This window comes from Mercenaria mercenaria, chromosome 19 (genome assembly GCF_021730395.1).
Source record: "Mercenaria mercenaria strain notata chromosome 19, MADL_Memer_1, whole genome shotgun sequence".
NCBI classification, from domain to species: domain Eukaryota; kingdom Metazoa; phylum Mollusca; class Bivalvia; order Venerida; family Veneridae; genus Mercenaria; species Mercenaria mercenaria.
In genome coordinates this window covers 39,791,574-39,814,541 of record NC_069379.1, presented here as the reverse complement: position 1 = coordinate 39,814,541, position 22,968 = coordinate 39,791,574, and the positions used below count along the sequence as shown (strand labels likewise).

At 33.5% G+C, this 22,968-nt stretch overlaps 1 protein-coding gene across 1 annotated transcript; it reads right to left on the bottom strand.

The window, feature by feature from the left end:
- Positions 1-442: 442 nt before the first annotated feature.
- On the bottom strand, positions 443-22,717 carry LOC123542429 (neurogenic locus notch homolog protein 1-like). Its single transcript, XM_053532000.1, has 14 exons — positions 22,585-22,717; positions 22,380-22,424; positions 21,641-21,720; positions 20,470-20,538; positions 19,535-19,664; positions 18,306-18,428; positions 17,966-18,136; positions 15,656-15,826; positions 14,728-14,892; positions 10,592-10,702; positions 8,640-8,773; positions 7,469-7,565; positions 2,964-3,125; positions 443-791 (listed from the first exon to the last, which is right to left on the bottom strand). The coding sequence occupies exons 1-14, from the start codon at positions 22,586-22,588 to the stop codon at positions 538-540; spliced, it is 1,716 nt and encodes a 571-aa protein (XP_053387975.1). The 5' UTR covers positions 22,589-22,717; the 3' UTR covers positions 443-537.
- Positions 22,718-22,968: the final 251 nt, after the last annotated feature.

The following is a 22,968-nucleotide window of genomic DNA, read 5'->3' as shown; positions in this document are numbered from 1 at the left end:
TAATTATGAAATCGTGAAATCGAGAAATCGTTAATTCTTGAAGTAGAAATCGTGAAATTTAATGGTGAAATCGTGAATTCGTGAAATCAAGAAATCGTGAAGTTTAATGGTGAAATCATGAATTCATGAAGTGGAAATTGTGAAATCGTGAATTCGTGAAGTGGAAATCGTAAATTCGTGAAATCGTGAATTCATGAAGTGGAAATCGTGAAATCGTGAATTCATGAAGTGGAAATCGTGAAGTGGAAATCGTGAAATCGTGAAACCGTGAAATCGTGAATTCATGAAGTGGAAATCGTGAATTCATGAAGTGGAAATCGAGAATTCAGGAAGCAGAAATCGTGAAATCGTGAATTCATGAAGTGGAAATCGTGAAATCATGAAATCGTGAAGTTTTTTTTCGTGAAGTCGTGAATTCGTGAAATCGTGAATTCATGAAGTGGAAATCGTGAAATCAGGAAGCAGAAATCGTGAAATCAGGAAGCAGAAATCGTGAAATAATGAAGCTGAAATGTCACCACGGGTCTTTCGTAGTATCTACACCCTTCTAAACATCATTTTTGACGTTTTCAGAGATTGGTAAGCCATGCCATTGTTAGGTCCGTAAATGCTCATTGAGGTATAATTAAATGTCCCAGGACTGAAATATATTCCATTAAGATCGGTACCCCGGCAGGAGTAATACCACCAGGCACCATGGTACATTTCTGCACAGTTGCCGCTATTCGTGTCCTTATCATGGTCAAACGTACTGAAATGCATGTTGTTGTTGCTAGATGATATGCCGCTACCTATTAATGCAATATAGGAAAAAAGTTACCAAAAGAAATCCAAACTAAACTCTGATCATTAAGTGATATTGAATGGCAGTTTCCATCATATTTTAATTTTTAAAGAGTACTGCAAATTTAAGTAAAACCAATTAAACAACAATTCAGTATGATTTATTTCTTCACATGCATGCAATACATTGTACAGCAGTTAAAGACGCACCACAGAATAACTGTATTCTTTTGTATTTCCGTGATAGTAATTATATATAATATGCATGAAAAAATGATGTACAAGTATTTGGTTACAAATTGACAGTGACATAATATTAGGCCAAGACAATGTGTTTAATAGCTGTATATTATAAGAATGGATTTCATGAAGTTTTTGTAGGTGAATAAAGTCCACTAGGTCACTAGGTCGTGGTGGGTCTTTAAAGAATAATTTTATAAATAATAGGAGAGATCGCCGTGACGTCACGCGTAAACATCTGTTTATCTGGTGGTTGGCAAAACAAATGTTTTCACACCGTTTGCGTATTGAATCAGAATTTTTAATTTTTAATAACTTTTTTGCTCATTTATGGATTTTCAAAGTTCAAAAGGACTTGAAATACTAACAATTTTCATATTTTTATATCCAAATATCTTTTTTCAATGAATAACCGTTTTAAATGACATATAATTTTAAAAAGCGGCGTAGTGATGTTCACAACCTTTAGAAAAACAGTGTAAGTTAAGCGTCCATAATTAATCCATTTTATTTCGAAATAACAATTAAAAGTAATCAATAAATTGCTTGTTTTATAACCTCTCCTGTGATCAAAAAGTTATTTATGTAATTTGTGTTTTTAGAAAGTTTAGACCGTTAGAAAAACATCACTGTTTACAAAAAAACATGGACAATCGGCTTCTGCCCACCCGATCACTGTCTTATCATTTCTAAAAATAGAAAATACACTGGATTTGTATACAAACACGATCTCTCCTATTGCAATAACTGTTTATTAATTTCGATCAAATATTGATGTTATCAAGTACCCCACCCATCTGCAGTAACATTGTGAAGATATCTTTGTTTAACGAATCCCCTATGCATGATTTTCTTGTTTGTGACTACGAAATACTTGGTTTTTAACCCTTTATAAATTCAATGCCAATGCGTTTTAGATACATATGTATAGATTTGGTTATAAATTTTATGTTCTGAATTGTGACATCTACGTTTCGACAAAAATGGTTTACAATTAAGAAATAATATATCTCAACGGTGATTTGTCGCTGGATAAATCACTGTTTGGAGTTCAGACGCGAAGGAATTAGACTTATATCACGAGGGAGTGATATAATGTTACGCATCTGAACGACATACAGTGATTTATTCAAGAGCAAATCACTAAATGAGATATATTATTTCGATTCTAACACGTTATGAAGGACTTTAAAGTACACCCTTGTCGGCATGCATTAAATATTTGCCCGTTTTCAATCGGGTTCTTTTCCAGCGCGCCGCTACGCCGCTTGACGCTATGACGTAATAATTGTGACGTCAGAACAGTGAATTGTTGATTAATAATTCACTGTTTGCAGCCTTCTTTGTTTAATAGGAAAATGAATCGGATCGTGTTAGAATAAATATTCTATCACGGTCTGATTCATTGCCCTCGAGATATAATTCCTTTGCATCTAGATCTGAACTCCAAACAATGATTTATTCAAGAGCAAATCACTAAGTATTATTTCTTAACTAAACAAAGTATTCAGTTCTTGCTGGAAATCTTAAAATATCTTTTTTTTTCTGATATTCAAAGCAAACATCTATGCCATAGTAAACCAGTAGTAGAACCGTGAATACAGCGTATGATCCGTAATGACCACAATACGTATAAGACGTTCCTTTAGAATTCCCGATACTCAAAAATGTACAATGATATTTTTGAGGACATTTTTGTGTTTCATTCCCTTTAATACTACTTGTTTAACACACACACAAAATAATAAATAATAAGGTCAGCCCCAAAACTTAAAGTGGTATGCTATTATTTGCATACGAAAATGCTAGAAGCTTCAGTCATCTAGTACACTCCAGACAAATGTAAACTAAGATGAACAGGATATGGTACAAAGTTTACTTGGTTTTAGGTTCCGAACATTTAGAAATCAAATTTGCGTTCATTATACGGTGCTACGTACCTAACGTCCCTGTTTCTGGTGAGACATGAAGCGTATAATATGGACCAGCCGATATATTGAAATTGGCAAATGTTCCGTGAAGAGAGATACCATCTGCAGTTGTTACATCAATGCGAAGTTCAGACTTTCCTTGAGAAACTAGTTCACGTAGACTTTCTAATCCTGAAAGAAATAATGCTTTCAATTGGTTCAATGTATCCTCGAGATCCAGTTAACTTTCAGAAAGAGAAATGTAGCTTCTCTGGTTCCAATCAGTTAAAAAGACTTAAATGTCACTACTGATTTGTGAGACATGAAAACAGAGATTTGAGTATATATGCAAATGTTGAACCAGTACGAATGTGTACAGTTCGGGCTCGTAAATAAAGCAGCATCGAAACTAATCTTGCTGCGGCTGTGGCATGTGCGTGTTCGTTTCTTAAATGGCCTCAAATATTAGAATACTAGCAATGTTTTATGTGTACATGTATATGTCAGCAGGAATGCCTAATACTCCTTGTCGTTCAAGGTGTCATATACAATTTCATCGTGAAGAAATAAAAAAAATCCATGAAATAAGAAATGAGAAGTGTGAAATGTGAAATTCACATTTCATAATTCTGACTTCACATTTCTTGATTTTTAAACGAAATCGTGATATTAGAAATGTGAATTTCACATTTCACACTTCTATCTTCTCATTTCACAACTTCAATACCAAAGTTAATAGGTGTAAAGTGAGAATTGAGAGATGTGAATTTTACATTTCCAATTCACGACTTCGAAACCAAAGTTGAGAAATGTGAAATGCGAAATATGAATTTAATACTTCACACATCTCATTTCATAGTTTATATATGTTTTATTGTGTAAATTGAGAAATGAGAAATAGGAAAAAGCAAATGGGAATGCTGAAATATGAAGTCACCGTCGGGCTTTCGTAATTATTGGATAAATATACATTATTCTGAAGTTATAATTATTACGCCGTAGCACCTAATTGCATAGCGGTCACTGGAAGAGAAACCAACAGAAAACAGGCAAGTATTTGATGGATGTCGTAAGGATGTACCAAGAAATCAATTGTAAGGTGTAAGATCTCATTTTACTCTTGAATAAAATTATTGTCGTTCAGATGCGGATTATTACCACTCGGCTGCATCCTCGTGATATATTTCTTTCGTATCAGAACCCTAACAATGATTTTATTTTTTGACACATCACAAAATTTGATATATTATTTTTTAAACTAAGAAAGCGGAAGACCATGAGTTATTATAAAAAAATACACTATGGACGTCACAACTATTGCGTCAAAGCGTTAAACGGCCCAGAGGGCGCTGGAAAAAATGCCATCAGAAAACAGGCAAATTGATGGATGTCGTTAAGGAAATACTTAAACATTCTTTTTAACTTGTTTGAATCAAAGCCATATATCTCATTCAGTGATTTGCTGTTATTGTTCTGTTCTGTTCTGCCAGAAATAGAAATAATTTAGGCGTCACTGTATCAGCTTTATGGCATGAATGTGAGTGTGTAACTTCCGTAAGAAGATGAAAATATATTTCATTCCGTAGACATAGACACCACGGGGTCTAATTCTCCTATTAATTCTAATACGATTGATTCACTTTCCTGTCAAACAATCAATGCTGAAAGTGGTGTGATATTGAAAATGTTGAAAAAAAATACATTATTCTAGCTCTGACGTCACAATTATTACGTCAAAGCGCATTGTTAGGAGTTCATATGCGAATGAATTATATCACGGTGCAAGTGATATATATCTAACAAATCTGATCTGAAAATAATGATATTGAAAATGTTGAAAAAAATACATTATTCTAGCTCTGTCGTCACAATTATTACGTCAAAGCGCATTGTTAGGAGTTCATATGCGAATGAATTATATCACGGTGCAAGTGATATATATCTAACAAATCTGATCTGAAAATAATGTTGAATTTTAATGTTTCTAATATTTCAACTTTTCTTCTAATTCACAAGATTATAAGAAATAAGTCAACATTCATATACCATATGTGTGGTATACAAATACCATTATAAAAACTTTTTTGTATATATGTCAGAGTGTATCGTTATTGAAAAATAACGATTTTCAAGTACAACGAAGATCTTGGATTGCATGCCACAAATCTTGATTTTTAATGTATTTTCTTTCTTTTCGTTTTGTATTTATTGATACTTATATTAATGACATGTTTTATGTTATTACTTTAGAGTCATTGAACTGTGATTTTTTTTCTCTGAAATATCAGCTAGTTAATTGTTGAAATGAAACTTAATTCTGAATCATGTATGATAAGATATTTGTAAGCCTGAAAACATTTAGACAAAAGAAACTTCGTCAAATTTTATTTGTCATTTCGTTTCGAACAAGTTCTATTTCACTGGCGAAGTAACTATTATCTTTAATTACTGAATTTATTATTCAAATGTTTGTATGAATTGGTAATTTAATGTCTTCTTCTATGTTATTGTCTTGTAAATGTTCTTACCTTATAAAAATAAATGGGGTTATCCCGATAGGGAGCCCGAAAGTGAAAAAAAAATTGTCTACCAAAAAAAAACAAAACAAAAAAAAAAAAAAAAAAAAAAAAAAAAAAAACAAATCTGATCAGAACGACAAATAATGAATTTATTCAAAGTTCAGTTACTAAAAATGAGATATATTATTTCTTAAGGAAGGAGTCGATACTGTGGCTATTCTGACAATACCAGCCAATATTATGATAATGAGAATGGTCATACCAATGAGAGCTATCTTATGTTTATATCAATTGTAAAAGATTTAATCATAAACGTGTAATCACTGTTAGAACAGAACAAAACAAAATGAAATAAAATTATTGTGTCTCATCTAAATCGGCTCAACGTCATTAATACTTTCATACCGTTTTTCGTTAAAGCAGCAAATCAAAAATAGCGAAATGTGCAGTTTATTTAAATCAGTCGCGAAGACAAAACGAGCACACAAATATTACGCATTTTTTTTAAACTCGTGGGGATACATATTTCATTCAGCGATGAAATTTAGGGCTCTCTTTATTTGCATTATATTAAATCTATATTATTTATAACCGCTCGAGAGAATGGGCGGGATTACAGAAGAATTTAGAATTTAATCAAATCACTTTTTAACGTACAAATTCAAAAGAAGACATTGTGTCACATACGTAGGTCCCATGTTAAGTCAACTTGAACAATTTGGAGTATATTTGCGACGGATATTTCCGAGAAAGGCTATGTCACAAGAACAAACCAGGATCCGCTACTACAATTTGAACCTCAACTAGTTTAAATGTTTTTCTCAGGATGTCTGTGGAAATAGTAGATCTAGTTGACATAATGGCAGATACAATTTGGCACTTGCATAACAGATTTTACCCGCAAAGAGGTTTGGTAAAATTTCATGTTACTATTTGTTGTACATAAACAATTGCAACAGTTCACTACGTATTACATGCAGTATATACATATCACTTCATTATTATATCTAATATCTCTAATAGTGTGTGATACAAGCTTTTCTAACTCACAATTGTCTAGGAACCTACAATGTAATAGCTGGAGCCTCCGGCGTACTTTTTAGGCAACTGGCAGCCGTTGAGCGGCGTTCCACTGTTTTGTTTTGCCAAAAGTGTCTGCTTTGCCTTTGTCTATGAGTGTGCGGGTGTGTGTGTAAGTGTTTGCGGATCTATAGTTTACGGTTTAAGAGACTGTGTATTTTGGAGGGTGGCTTTCCCTGTTGAAAACTCAACCGCGCTTTTTTCAACATTCCTTAACAGCCCCTCCCATCTGTCTACCCCATATCCATACTTGGATATTGAATATAATTTAAATGATTGAGACACATTTATTCTCAAAGTTTTATTACATATAAATTATCGCTTACATTGATATGCATATGATCAGACTTTGTAAGGCGCATTCGAAACTTATTCTAGGCATATTCTGCGCTATATGGTGTTATTTGTATTTGACTGTAATGGTTATTGGCACGCGTTTGCTATATATTCCCAGTAAAAAAAATTTTTGCCTACTTTGAGATACATTTCTCCAGTCGTTTGTGCTGTGTTCTGTGTTTCCGGTAATTATCCTTACCTTTCAATTTATACGATATTTTCTCAAAAGTAGTGCAAAACTGTCAATTTGCCTTTCGCTTGTTCTTACTGGCTTTAATAAGCGTCATGCCATGTAAGGATCATATTACTAAACGTTAAAAACTAAAAATAGCTTTTGCTGAAATCGTATTAATATTCTAATTAAACCTCAATTTTGCCCTATTTAATGACTAAAATATATCATCCAAAAAGCAAGAACTCTAACAAATCTTGCAAACTTGACAAATTACACTTTGTAGCTTGCTGATATGGTCTACAGAATTATTGAGCTTTTTTAATACACTTAGGAAACACTTAGTCCATCACCTTAAACATTGACTAGAGTAGTCATTAAAGTTTTTCTAGGGCTTATTTACTGAACAAAATATGAAGTATAGGTACCTAACCAGAATTCTCCGTTCATACTGCCGAAACCTGCTGTGTAGTTTGCAAAATTTCTGTAAAAGTCCACTGAACCATCGTATCTGTTTTGGAATACCTGTAAAGTGTAACCAGTAAAGAAACTGCAAAGGCAGATTTAAAAATGTTAACGTTTAAACAATATGAGTGCGCTGCGTACTTTGTAATGGTATATGGTTTATACGCACAAAGGTAACGAGTAAAAGGGTAATGAAGGGACTTTATATCCAGAAATACTGGAATGAATAAAATTAAAGGCAGTTGATTATAGTCAAAGTGAATTGTAATTCTATCTTGTTCATGATGCCATGCTCCTTGAAAATGTAAAAGAGTTTTGTATAGCTATACGTTTTCTACGAACTGGAGGTAACAGATGGGCAACTTAAGACCATGTTTTGAAATTCAGGTATCATACGCCTTTACTGTCTTTATTGAACGTCTAATATATTCTTAGCAAACATTCTGACTTGGCAGAAACAGTACTTAGTCTGAACTAAATCGCATATCCGTATTTTATGGCACATAATGTCACACTACGAAATCATTTTAAAATGCTCTTTGACATTTTTACTGAACAAACCCATTTGCGAAAGTAAATATTTCAAAATTAAACGACGTTTTATTTTATTAGAAACTCAAAACCAAATTGAACAATATCGAATATGCAAAATTTACTAGGCCTCACTGTGAAAAACTAGAAAACGATTAAAGCAGAACGCCACATCGCATGCTTGTTTATGTCACTTAGAGCTTCCTAATAGATCGAAATATGTTTTTAAGTGTTTATAAAAAAGGTTTACCGAAGTAAGTAAACACAATAATTGTAGATGCTTTAAAATGATAAATACCCTTGTAAGGACAAATGTTCGAGAACTTCGTGATTGCGTCAATCAACGAAAGAAGGTAGCAACGAATAAGTAAATGTTGCATTTGTTCTATCTATAAAATTTGATATCAAAGAAATGTACATTTTATTAGAAACTCGCGAAATTAAATGATTTTCCAGAACCTGTTACTCTCTTTTAAGATGTAAAAAAGATCAAATACGTTTTTTCTTTTTTTTTGCAAATGTATTCTTAAAGCTTGTTTTTATTACAGTATAATCTTAAAAAGTAATCAGCAAATTCTAAATTTAGTAAAGTGAAATAATTACGGTCCAGCCACCGCCTGCAGTATCCATATCGCACAAAACGTTCAAAGGCTTATGAGATTTCCATAGATGTATTCCATACACGGCCGTTGTTTGTCCCATATTCAAATGCTTGATATCGTAGCAGTCAGATGCAACTGAAAATTCAAGTCTTGTTTTTAGCCTTGTCGAGTAGTTAAACAAGACTAACGTTAAGAAGAAAACAGGAACATAACACTTTAAGTATCGACCAATGAAACGCATGTTTTATTAAAAGAATTAAGGAATTACATACAATGAAATATCCAAACGTTAAACATAAACACAAAAATACAGTTGCAAATAATTTGAATGTTGGCATGCTTTTAATGACTTTATTCTTTATAGGAAAATCACGTCTACAAACAAGATCGAACTTTACAGTGTTAATATTTTGATGATACCAGCACTGTATCATGTTGTGTTTAGGAAAATACATTTATTTTAGATTAAATCATCTTATCCCGAAACCCACGACCGCTTACATGTATATATGGCGCACGACATCTTATCTCGAGCGCATGACATCTGACCTTGTGTGTTCGACATATTATCTCGTGCGCGCATATAATCTCCTACGTATGACATTTTATCTCTTCCCTTGAATAATGCACAAACGGGAAGGGGTCTCCTCCATCATCAAAAGCTTGTAAGCCTCTATAAGACTAAAATTGTGTCAGTGTGTCAGTGTGACGTCATCCTCACCATTCGTCAGTTTGATTTTTGTTGCTCCACATTGGGAAAATGCTACATGCTTGCCTCAGTGTAATGATTTTTTTTGTGAGCACAAACTTTATCTATCCCCCTCAGTCAAGTGTGACATTTACCTTACAGATAGAGATCCTAGGTTTGCTCGCGAGAATCGATCTGACTGAGTAAAACATATACTACGAAGTTATGGACGCACGCACGCACGCACGCACGCACGCACATACGCACGCACTCATGCATGAATATTTTCTTGCATCTATATGACATTGTGCATACATGCCTTTTTAAGTAAATATAGAATATTCGTACGAAACCATACCCGCGGTGTAACCAAGAACGGACTTTGACGTCACATTTTGTTCATCGAAATTGTCAGTGATTAAAAAGAATACTAGATGGTAAACGTTCTCATTTTTAAAAATTTTATCAAACATAATTTTATTTTGAATATACAAAATTTTGGTCAAACTTTTTCGAGCCGTTTTCCCGTTAATTAAACGAGTGTGCGATTTTTTTAATAAAACTAAAAGTTTGAAAATGTCGTTTTTCTTCATTTTTTCCATCGTTTTTAAAACAAAAGTGACAAATACTGTCGAGCGCCATAGCACCTTTGTATAACACACATAAATATGTATGTTTCATTGCCGTAAATTGAAAACTGAACAAATGAGTGAAAATAAACCGATTTTAATCGCTTTTTAACGTGGCACCAAAACGGACGTGCATGATAATTTCTGCGACGTTATAGCTTAAAAGTTTCACTGATAACCAAGAAAAAAATTACACATTCATGCCGGGGATTGCTTCTACTTTATACTGCTATCAAAATCATATGCGGGTTGTAAAAAAATACAAAGTGCTATTCCACATTAAGTGGTTATTTGCGTTAATATCACGTGTATCGCTGTTTAATTTTTGCCCGGATCTTTCACACTTGCGTTTGTATTATTTCAAATGGAGGAGGAGGAGTGGAATTGGGCAAATCTGCTTAATGTTTTTTTGTTTTTTTTTGAAAATAAAAATAGAAAACGTTTGTTCAGTTGACGAGAGACAAATATGATGTATTTTATAAATGATAAATAATCAGCACATCATGTTCTATTGCATCAGTTTTTCTTTACCATTTCTATTTTTACCTCTCTAATTCTATGACAGTATAAGTCATGGGGCTAAACATTCAAATACAGAATATAATGAGGTAAACATCTCAGTTTCAATCATCTTACAAATATCACAGTCCTTTCCTTCGAAACCGTGGTTACACATGCATATGTAGTCTGATACTACTTCATAACAATGACCATTGACACACGGATTTGACTTGCAATGGTTTTGTTCTGAAATATACAGTTATATTTAGGTAAAATTGTTATTATTTATGTGTTATATCTACTAAAACATTTACAATATACAAATATGAGAAACAGTAATAAGCAATGAAAACTCAGCTAAATTTACTTCTATAAGAATTTTCTCTAGAAATAATTTAGGGACTGGAAGATCAGCTGAAACATCGTTCATGAAAATTGGAAATAATTTATCGATAACAAAAAATATATGAACAAAGAACACGACAATGGACGACGTTGCATTTCCCTGAGCTGCTAAGAACTGTAATAGTGCAAAAAGAAGAAATGCCTAAAGTTTGAAAAGATTCATCTTCTCCCAAAGATGATGAGATTAAAGTCTACCAAGTGACATGCATACCGCGTAAAACATGACTTTTTACAATAATAACAGTATATATAATTTTGACGTCATCACGTCATTATTTCACGTGGTCCACTGGATAGCGTACATGCTTCACATGCAGGAAGTCCGGTGTTCGAACCCTCAAATTGTTGTTTTTGTTTTCTTTTGTTTTGTTTTTTTTGTTTGTTTGCAACGTTTCATTATTTTATAATCATTTATCATTAATTTTGTGCAAATATTGGAACAAAAATAATCGTTAATGTGTATCTTAAACCAGTATCATGCCTGTATCTGTTGAAGAAAACTTTTGAGGTTAAAATTGAAAGGCATGGGAAAGCATATGTTGCTTTTCTCTTCTTTCTTCCACAGTCTTTCATATACATTGCAACTACATTCTCAAAAAGTCATTGACTAGAACTTTATAACTTAAAAAATGTTGGCTATAAACTTGAGAATTAAAATTCAACAGGCTCCAACTACGATCCCTATAGAGCTAAGAAATTTACCTAAATCATATTAAAAAGGCCCCAGACTGTTAGGAGTTTGATAAATTAAATTGTATTTCTTGAATTTCGACCAGCAGTGTTTGTCTCTGGATAAAATTCTGGTCAAGAACTGTTCAGAATGAATTTGAAATAAAAAAAAAATACACGTAAATGGTTGTTTGTCATTCTACCATACTATAAGTCTTATAGTGGGCAAAGAATTGGCCCCATTCTCCCTACCTTAAACAACTTCATTTGACAACAATAATGAAATTTCAAAGAACTGCAATAATCTGCATTTAGTTTTTAACAGTATTATGTAAGTTAAGATATCTACATTACAAACGCTTATTAGAAGAACAGGAAAAATCTACATTAAAAAATTATTCTTGCATAAAAACTACTTTTTTCACTGGATCCGCCCATGTATAAACGGGAGAAAAATCATGTGCAAACAAGGCAATTCACGTGCTGTTAATACATGATTTTTATTTTTGAAATGCTTTGCCAGGTATATATGTATGTATTTTTGCGCACACTGATATTTGGCATCTGCGTCTTGTTTCTTCCATAACAACCTCTTCTTGTAGCATTATAGATACAATGTAATCCATAGTATGTTTAGCTGTATCTGTTTCCAACCCCAAACGTACTGCCCCCATCAATGTACGCACTAGCTTCTCTTAGAGTTCACTCCCTTTACAAAGCGTCTGTTCAGTTATTGTAAATAACTGTGAATAAATAAGTATCGCGTGTAACTTGTGCTATTATTCTTTTTTTAGGTATTATATTTATGATTTTGGTAAGTATCAGTCGGTATGTTTTTATCTAATTTCTCGAAGAATTTATATAAACAGCTTGGAAACTTGACACTACGTTCGTACTCATCCGTACTCCAACTGCGTGTCCGTACTCAATATAACTCGAATGTAAAGTAATTATTCTTGAAATTGTGATCGAGTCTACCAAATTGTGAAATGATATGAACAATTTTTGGTAATTTTGTTTGTAATAATGAGAGATAAAAAAATATCGCTTAAAAATCATCAGGATGTGCTTTTGATAGTGTTGTTTATTTCCGGGCCCTGGATACGGATATTTAAAACATGTTTACCGTTTCCAAGAACAACAGGAATGGTAAATAAAAAATGTACCGGAATCGTCAAGTCATCACATATGAAAACAATACTTAAATCGTCGTGAAATATTTCGGTCTCGGTCACAAACAATCCCGCGGGCTTCTGCAGACGTTAATACACAAAAAAAACGTGTATTATCCCTACAAAATCACTATTTTCAAATATTCAGACAAATTACTTTTAAAGTGGTTCTTTTGATCATGATTAATATGAATAACGGACATATTTTAGTTATTATTATTATTAATTCTTCTCACTTTTGTGCTATGATATGCGCACTACTTTTTCTTTAGAATATAAATATTGACAAATTTTGAATTGTTGAGTTTTAATATAAATGCATTCTAAGATTCATAACAAACTGACATTGCATTCAGGAATTATGGATTATCATTCATTCAAATAATTGTGTTAATAATTTAATAGAACTCTATAAAAAGAGTTCATAATACCGGTACCAGGTACTGCCGTTTATTTGCGATAACACCGCCTCTTTAAATTGTTGAACTACCAAGAGAGCTCTGCGATTTAGATAGCACTTAATTTCATACTGGTTTCCTTTTAATTATGGCTTCCATTTTCTTTTCAAAAAGATAAGTTTTAAAAGAAAATTCTAAGTTTGCTGTTAAGCATGGATACTGTCACGACTTGCCGTGCACCGACATCATCAACATGCTCTGATACCATGAGGCTGAGCCTGACGTTACGCATACTTAATGTGCAAATTGCTGGTTTTTATTTTCTTAACTATTGGTAACACATGAAATGAAAAGGAACTTTGCATTCCCCGATTCAGAAATTTTTATTAGAGAAACAAATTACAAGAAAGGCAAGAGGCACATAGCATAGAGTATAAGTATGTACCGAAGGTTGTATACTGGACAGTTTTAGATATTAGTATGTAATTTGTGGCCTGACTAGATTCTGGGCACTCGAATATCACCATAAGGCCGTCAGTCTAGTCTTTGCACATTTGAAGAAATGATTAGACCTACATTAATTTATACCGCACATTTTAAAACGTTTGCCTTTGTTCCTAATTCTCATAACAAGAACAAAATCGTCAGGCTTACTGTGAATCACAGATGCTATCTTTTTATACACATATAGACCTATTAAGAAAAATATTTGATTATGTGTCTAGCACATGTGCTGTCAATATTGAAAAAAGACCGAAAGAACAATTTATGCAGAAATAACCCGTATGACAAGGTTTTCCACGCCTAATTTTATATTATATGTTATAACATTAATCATCAACTTAAGAAAAGTACTCACATTGAAAGTTAGACTGCTAACCATCAAACGTACACTTTGACTACAATTATTTTACTATTGCTCCATATATTTTCGTAAAATGGTTTAGATAAAGAAGGGAATGCAATAAAACAAACACTGACTGGTTTATATTTTGTAATCGGGCGTACCTAACACATTCTTCATTTTGTTTGTTCTTATATTCCAATTAGATCGTAATATCTTAAAATATAATGTAGTTGTCACGTTGTTTCGTGTTAAATCAAATTTTTCAGTTACTGTTTTCAAACATACATGTAATAGATTTGGATATTTCCTTAACTGAAAAAAGTATTATCAGATGTGTGACGTCCTGGGAATGAAATGAGACCTTTTCGTTCAACGTAGTTTAGAAGCAAGAAATATTATTAACAGAGGATATTACATAAGTTTTTTTTCTTCAAATTGAATTTATTAAACACGTTGAATAAAACAATACGATGCGAGTCGCTTTATGTATCTGGCTGTAAAAGTAAATGTGTAAAGGTGAAAGTATTTATTTTTCTAGCCATTTGATTACATGTTTGCTTAGTCTCTAATCAAAAAGTTGGTTTATCTTTTTTAGATTAAATTAAAAGCCCATTGAAAGTTTAAATAATTGCGTTCACATTTACTTCTGTAAATATTTACAGTAAAATAGCCTTAGTCGTCAGTTATATCCGCTTTAAAAGTACAAAGATATCGCAATTGAACCTGTGAACAGACCAATAACTAATAAAGAGCACATGCAGATAGAAAACAAACGTATACCACAGCCAGACATAGCACAAGACTCAACATCCATGCTTTTTCCAATGCAGTCTTTTCCAAAAGGCGATGGGCGAGGATTTGTACACGATCTCGTCTTTGTTTGAATACCTCCCCCACATGTCACGCTACAAGTGCTCCAATCACTCCAGTCACTCCAGCCTCCATCTGTGAAAGTATTGAAAAAGAGATTCATTTTCTTTAAATGTAAAACCTATCAATACATACAGAAAATGTAGGTGAAATATAATTGAAAAATTTCACTGGTACTATATTTAAAGGTTTTGAGTTTTGCTACATTGATGATTGTAAGAAATGACGTCAACTCCTAAATGAATAATTTTCTAGAAGATAATATGGGAAACTGATACTCAGAGAAAGATATCAGTCGGCTATTTTGATAAAGTTAGAATATGAATTAATCGAAAACGGTAATCAAGGATTCCTATCCTAAGAATATCAACGGGTTTCATGTGCTGAGCGATGAAGATATATGATCATTATATTTCATGACAATAGTACATATTCTATTGTGATATTTCGTAAGAAAATTATTTAAAAATAATCAAGACTTTCTTGTGCTTAATCGTTTGATATACCATCTCTCATCGTTCAAAACTTCACGAGCTAAAGCCATAGCTGCCAAACACAGTATTTCAGATGAGTATTCAAGCATTGATTTTGTATTCAGTATCATTATTTGTTTTCTTTGTTTTATGGAACAAAGCAGTTATTATTATTATGCAGTTATTTCAGATTGTTTACTTAGATTGATAACATTTGTCGATTTAAATAACAATGAAGCAAGATGTATTTATTTATATGATATCACTAACTTGAATATCCTCTGTATTTGTTCAGGAGGAAGTGGAATGTCACTAATCAACCTTTAAACAACTTGCAAATCATGTCTTATTTAGAACAAACGTACTTGCACATGGTCCAGGCATACACTGCATCACATCTAAATTGTGACCAAAACATGGGTTTCCATTTCTGATGGGAACGGGATTAGAACAATTTCTTGTACGGCGCTGTAAACCCATATCACACGTGACAGAGCAAGATCCCCACTCCTCCCATCCACTCCAACCACCATGAACTTAAACGTATAAAGTATCAAACCATTACATGTCAGTAGGATTAATCATCTATTAAATAAGTTATTACTTTCCTTTTGAAGAAATATGTAGATGTGCTTCTTGCTTAGCAGTATGTGTAATCTATTGTAAAGATTTATTTAAAAGCCAAATGGCTCAGGCTTTTAAATCTTACGTAATGTTAAGCTCAAAAGTGAATGCCTTAAAGTTTATACCAATTTGAGGGGAATTTTCTCAAAATGTAATTCTAACAAGAGCTCGTCGAACACGAAATGCCCCCTTGATGCATTCCGTAATTGCACAAGGAACAGAAATTATATGCTCACTGTAAAAAAAAGTTCTACCACTCTGGTTTAATCTGACCTTGACCTTTAATCTATTAACTTAACAAGAGATTACAGAGTAATCTTGGTACCATCCACTGAGCCATTTTTAATGTTCCAAATTTCAAGACTAGCTCAAGGTCAAAATCAAGGTCAAATTTTATTTCGGTACAAGTTAGAAAGCTGTGGCTTGGGAAATGTGAAAGCAGGTCACTAGGTCAATTTCAAGGTCAAAGTTCATTTCGGTAGACAGAACTTTGCATGTGCTTCAAATTTTGAGGCTGTAGCTTGAGAAATGTGAAAGTAGGTAACTAGGTCAAAATCAAGGTCAAATTTGATTTCAGAACACAAAAATACGCAAGCGGTCCAAATTTAAAACCTGTACCTTAAGAAATGTGAAAGTAGGTCACTAGGTCAATCTCAAGATCAAAGTTCATTTCAGTACACAAAACTATGCTTGTGGTTCAAATTTGAAGGCTGTAGCTTGAGAAATGTGAAAGTAGGTCACTAGGTCAAAATCAAGGTCAAATTTAATTTTGGAACAAAAAACTATGCATGTGGTCCAAATTTGAAGCCTGTACCTTTAAAAATGTGAAAGTAGGTTACTAGGTCAATAACAAGGTCAAAGTTTTTTTTCGGTATACAAACCTATGCATGTGGTCCAAATTTGAAGGCTGTAGCTACAGAAATGTGAAAGTAGGTCACTAGGTCAAGATCAAGGTTAACTCATGTCAAGGTTCATCTTGCCACTCAAAACTATACATGTGGTCCATATTTGAATGCTGTAAGTTATGGACATGAAGATTCTAACTTTTTCCCTATGTAAGTCTATATGAACTATATGACCCCTGGGGCGGGGCCATATTTGACCCTAGAAGGATAATTTGAACAAACTTGGTAGAGAACCACTAAATGATGCTACATTACAAAATATCAAAGCCATACTCTTTGTGGTTTGGACAAGAAGATTTTCAAACTTTTTCCCTATATAAGTCTATGTAAACCATGTGACCCCCAGGGCGGGGCCATATTTGACCCTAGGGGAATAATCTGAACAATCTTGGTAGAGGACCACTAGATTTTGCTACATACTAAGTATCAAAGCCCTATGGTTTTGGACAAGAAGATCAGAAACCGTTTAACTGTTCCTGGTCAATGTGACCTTGACCTTTAACCTAATGACCTCAAAATCAATAGGGGTCATCTGCTGGTCATGGCCAACCTAACTATCTTTTTTCCTGAAACTAGGCCCAAGTGTTCTTGAGTTATTGCCTGTAAATCATTTTACTGTTCCTGGTCACTGTGACCTTGACCTTTAACATACTAATCTCAAAATCAACACGGGTTATCAGCTATCTGCTGGTCATTACCAACCTCCCTATCAACTTTCATGATCCTAGGCCCAAGTGTTCTTGAGTTATTGCCTGTAAATCATTTTACTGTTCCTGGTCACTGTGACATTGACCTTTGACATACTGACCTCAAAATCAATAGAGGTCATCTGCTGGTCATGACCAACATCCCTATCAACTTTCGTGACCCTAAGCCTAAACCTTGAGTTATGATCCGGAAACTGTTGTATTATTCAGGGTCACTGTGACCTTGACCTGTGACATACAGACCTCAAAATCATTAGGGGTCATCTGCTGTTGATGGCCAACCTCCCTATCAACTTTCATGATCCTAGGTCCAAGCGTTCTTGAGTTATCATCCGGAAACGGATTGGTCTACATTCCGACCGACCGGCCGACCGACATCTGCAAAACAATATACCCCTCCTTCTTCGAAGGGGGGCATAAATATTAAAGAAGGAGATACCCGGGCATAGATCGCGATGGCATGGTTTTCCCTCAATACTGTTCCCGGCACAGTTTGAACCGCCATGTTGTGGTGAAGGATTAGTGCAGCTTCTCGAACGGATTTGTGTTCCGTTTTCGCATGTTACATCACACTGTGACCAACTAGACCATTCCAACCAGTTACCATCGACTTGACCATTCAAAGATAAAAAGACTGTAGGTCTTGGAACGATATATTTATTTGAAATAATGTTTTGGATATAAGTTTATGTGACCGCCTGCCAATTTTAAATGCCTGATCTACTAGAATGAATTATACTGCTCTAATGTTTAACAATTTGATATTAAAACATATTTACCGACATTGCAAAGACCACAAAATTTGGGGCACACTTTCTTCGCATGGTCGACGTCACTACAGATACTAAACAAAGTGTTCATTTTTGCGCAGTCAATTGATTCATCGTCTACACATGTTGTAGCTAAAATGACAACATCATCTCTATGGATACAACAAACAATGTAAGCACCGCAGGTACATGTATTATTTAAATTCGGGAATTATTTTTATAAGAACGGTGGCAACATTTGACTTCTACAAATATAACAAGTTAAAGCATAGCAAAAAATCCTTCTAGGGCACATCTATATAAATATATATTGATCATCTTGTAAAATTTTGGTTGCAATGTCTGTTTTATGCTGCCAAAAATGTCAAGCAGGTAATTACGCTAGTTATTATTTAACATAAATTGTTACAATAACAAATTAAATCTGTTACCACTTTCAGTTGCGTAAATTCGGCAATAAGACATTGACCCGGTCAATCCATTACGATTCGATGTGTGAATTTGTTGCGCATAATTAGAGGGTCGCAATGGGGTTTGTTTTCACATATTAGCCATGCATTTGTAGATATTAAACGATAATATTTAGTTGTTTACATGTCAATTTGCTGATATATGTCTATCTGTTTGTACAAATGTTATGTTCTTCAAGAATGGAGGAAATTAAAGAATCAACCATCCTCGGGTTTAGTAATATGTAATCCATGGACGCAGTCAGTCAGCGAGTCGCCTCAATTAGGAAAGAATAGTTTTAACGTCAGAGGTTATTTCTAAGGTCACGGAGTTTGACTTGCCAGCTTCTAATGTCAACAGCTTTCGATATCAGTAGCTCAGTCAAGTGTGACTTACCGAAATATGAAGAGAAGGAACACTAAACATAATGCATATATATCGAGAAAGGTTTGATTATTATAACAAATTTCTGCCGATAGTGTCTGTTGGGAAGGCAAAGGTTTTGCTGTTTAATTACGAATCATGTAATGAGTTTTAAGTTAGAACGTTAGAAGTGAAAAAATTAAGGTGATAATATTTATGGGTAGAGTAAAGTCCCGTACAGTAATACAGGCACTGGCAGGGTATTCCTGGTAGAAGTACTGACAATTCGAAGGCCAGCTTTCTTACACCCTGCCATTCCACTCCCATAAATGATATCTAAATATCACCACAAGGTTTTCAAACGAATGGAAGGTGAATTATTTAAATAAGTCGGCACTTTTAAGGAGTTAAAAGTAACGACGTACGTAATAGATGTTCACATAATACTCTGTTACACTGATCAGTCGAACAGCATTCAAGACAGTCAGATGTTTGTCTTTCATGTATGTCCCTCCCTACTATCGTATTTGGAATGTTTCCATGAACACCGCATTGCTGAAATCATATGGTTGAACTTTTATTAGCTAGCATTCAAAATTTAAATATCAAATATTAACAACACATTACATAAATTTTCTGAAGTTCAATTTGGATGTTTATTGCGTGTGTCGGCATTCAAGTATTTGAATGTATAATTTCCTGTGTTGTTAACGGTTGACTGGCAATTCCTCTGGACATCTGTAAATTTGATTTTTAAATCTTCATTCATTTATGCAAAATATTCGAAAGAACATTTGTCTTTTAAAATGTCGAACATATGTGCCAACGTCTACAATTGTTCTGTGTTATGGCTTGCTGCAATACAAAACACTTTATTCTAACATAAATCTCCCTTTACTGTCGTTTAAGAGGGATTTTGTATATACGCCTTCTATGGTAAAAACAAAAACGCATAATGACCCAATTACGCATAATGAAAACAGGGCCAAAAGAAGTTGCACATCGGTATAATATTCATTTAATGCAGCTTTTAACACATTTGTGCAAGAATAGTGAAAATATCAGCTTATTTCTTGTTATACCTCAATATACGTTGGTGCCCTCACCCAAAAGGTCTCGGGATCTTAACAATCCTTAGGGATTCTGCATGTGGTGAAACACAAAATTATACGTTATCCTTATATTAATAATTTGTTTAGCTTTTTTTAATAATGACTAATAATGACTACTTTACTCACATTATTTAAACCAAATTGTGACCTAGGCATGATTTGTTTCATTTAAAGTGTACACTAAACAGTGTCTTTACACTTTAGGAAATGTGCATCGTAGAGCCAATAACATATATGCAATATTCTACCTGATAATCTACACATCCTAGGTTCATTAGCTGTCCTTGGCTAGTTGTTGTCAAGTTATGAATGCAAGCCTGAAAGATATAAAATATATATTAAACACCAACCACAATGTAGTGACCTATTTTCCTCCGACATTAACTTTTTGAAAATTTGAATAAAAGAACAGTCCATTTTAGAGAATTAGTAGGCTAATGTTTAATACCCTGAGATCCCGAAAATAAGCCGCAGCTTATTCTAAATTTTGGTAAGGATTTGGTGGCTTATTATCGAGACCGGCTTATATTTGAGTCCGGCGAACTTTTGAGTGCATATATCTGGTAACGGTTTGAAAACCGGCGTATTTTCCAGCAGATACGGATGTCATATTTATTTTTTTGCTTTAAGTAAACACATCGACGTCGGTAATTACTTAAACTTCTGACATAACTCTTTTGTTACTGTGCTATCAATTTAAAGTTTTAATTTGTCCAGGTTTCTAAAATCAGGATTGTTTTAAGCGGTTTCTATTCCAAAGTTTGTGTACAGTTGGTACCTTGTGCTGTCTTATATGGTGTCCTAACAAGGTCATTAATACTATTTCTGATACAAAAAGGTGGACGGCCGGCTTATGTTTGACTGCGGATAATTTATGAGCCCATTTTGCCTGTAGTGAATTGGTGGCCTGTTTTTGAGACCACCTTTTTTTAAAAACTGGCTTGTTTTCGGGAATTCAGGATATATGTCACTATCAATTTACAACTTAATGGTTGTAAATCACTTTTCTTAACACAATTCAATGACATGTATAATCATTATCCTGGATGCACTAGAAAGAATACATCTGTATTTTGTAGCCCGTCTTTAAGTACGGCATGTTAGAATTTGAGACTTTCCATTATTGAGACTGTGTCTCTGATAAATATTTCACTGTTTTTCGCAAGTCTGACTACTGGAAGACATTTTTCTAGCAATTAATAATTGCGATGACTGTATGTGAGGTTGAGCAATTAATAAATAGTAGCTGTTCTTTAAAGAAATGCGAGAAGATTTCTGCTTAGGTGGCATACATTGTAATCTTTATTAATGACTGCATTTATCCATGTTTAGTTCAGTAGTTAATTTTATGAGATCTTTTACCTATCGTAAGTTATGTATCAATAACAAGGGGTATAGGCAAAACCTATAAAATATTACCTGTCCGTGTTGGCAAAGCTGTGTCGTGTTACACAATGCTACATCTTTAACATCTTTACAGGTGTTACACTCTAGTGATACTGTATGATAATAACAGTTTGTTGGTGGAGCATAGTACTTGTATCTATATAGCGCCTGAGTTGTGCCATTTTAGTTATTTCATTCTGCCTACAAATTATCTGATGTGAGAGGTGTGGGCGGGGAATAAGAGAGACACTAGCAATACTTTATTATTACGGACTAACACATATTCCATGAATATTAAAAGTTACTAATTTTTATCTCCAAATTTATTTAATGCCAGCATGTAATTTTAGAAGTCGAAAATACGGCGTTTGTGACAAAACGAGAAAACGAAATGGCACTAATCAGTCATCATAATTATATATTGGTATTTGTTAGGTAATAACACAATGATGATATAATGAAGATTGTAGTTACAGACTGATGTTTGAATAGTAGCATGTCATTACAAAAAACTGTTGTCTGAAATAATTGTGTTTGATTTAATTCGGTATTTAGTACATTGAATGGTCTTAACAGTTGCCGATTGGCTACAACTGTTTGTAAATATTCTCAATATTCAATTACACGCTTTTTTGTTAAATATTACTTATTAAATATTTCATCGTGTCCTAAGACTACAAGCTTCTGCTAAAATGCTGAAATGCTATACTGTAATACAGCGTATTTCGTAGTTACACTAGAATCAAAGAAGGTGAGTCAACGTTGCTCTTACCAGTATTACATACTGACGCCAAAAGGATTAACACTGTTTTCAAATCTGCAATACAGAGAATGCTTTGTTAGTTTTCTAATGTAATTTATTGTTTAGTCCATGTTTATAATACTAACACTATGAGCTGTACTGTCTTATATATAATTTTTCTCTTCATTATTTTTAAATTAAATTATAATGTTCAATTTATATAAAGAAAAATTACCCATTTTAGCGAAATGCCACCATTCTCCGTTTTGTTTTATTTAAGTTGTACGCCTTCTCTTATTTCTGCAAGAAAAAACACTAGAATATGTAAACGTGATTACAAAATGTTCACATTTGACCTTCGAGATAAGGATCAAAATGTCAATGTTACAAGGGATGATCCTATTTGTCTACGAGATAAGGACTAAATTGTCATGGCGTGATATGTACAGACAGTGAGTGTAGACTGTGCTACATGAGTGAGCAAAGTAGTTGGATTTTACGGCGAATCAACACAAAAAAGGTCTAAATCTCGCAGAGAAAGATGTTAATTTGGAAATGTTTATTGAAAACTAACTATTTATAAACATATATATAATATATATAATTTAATGTAACTGTG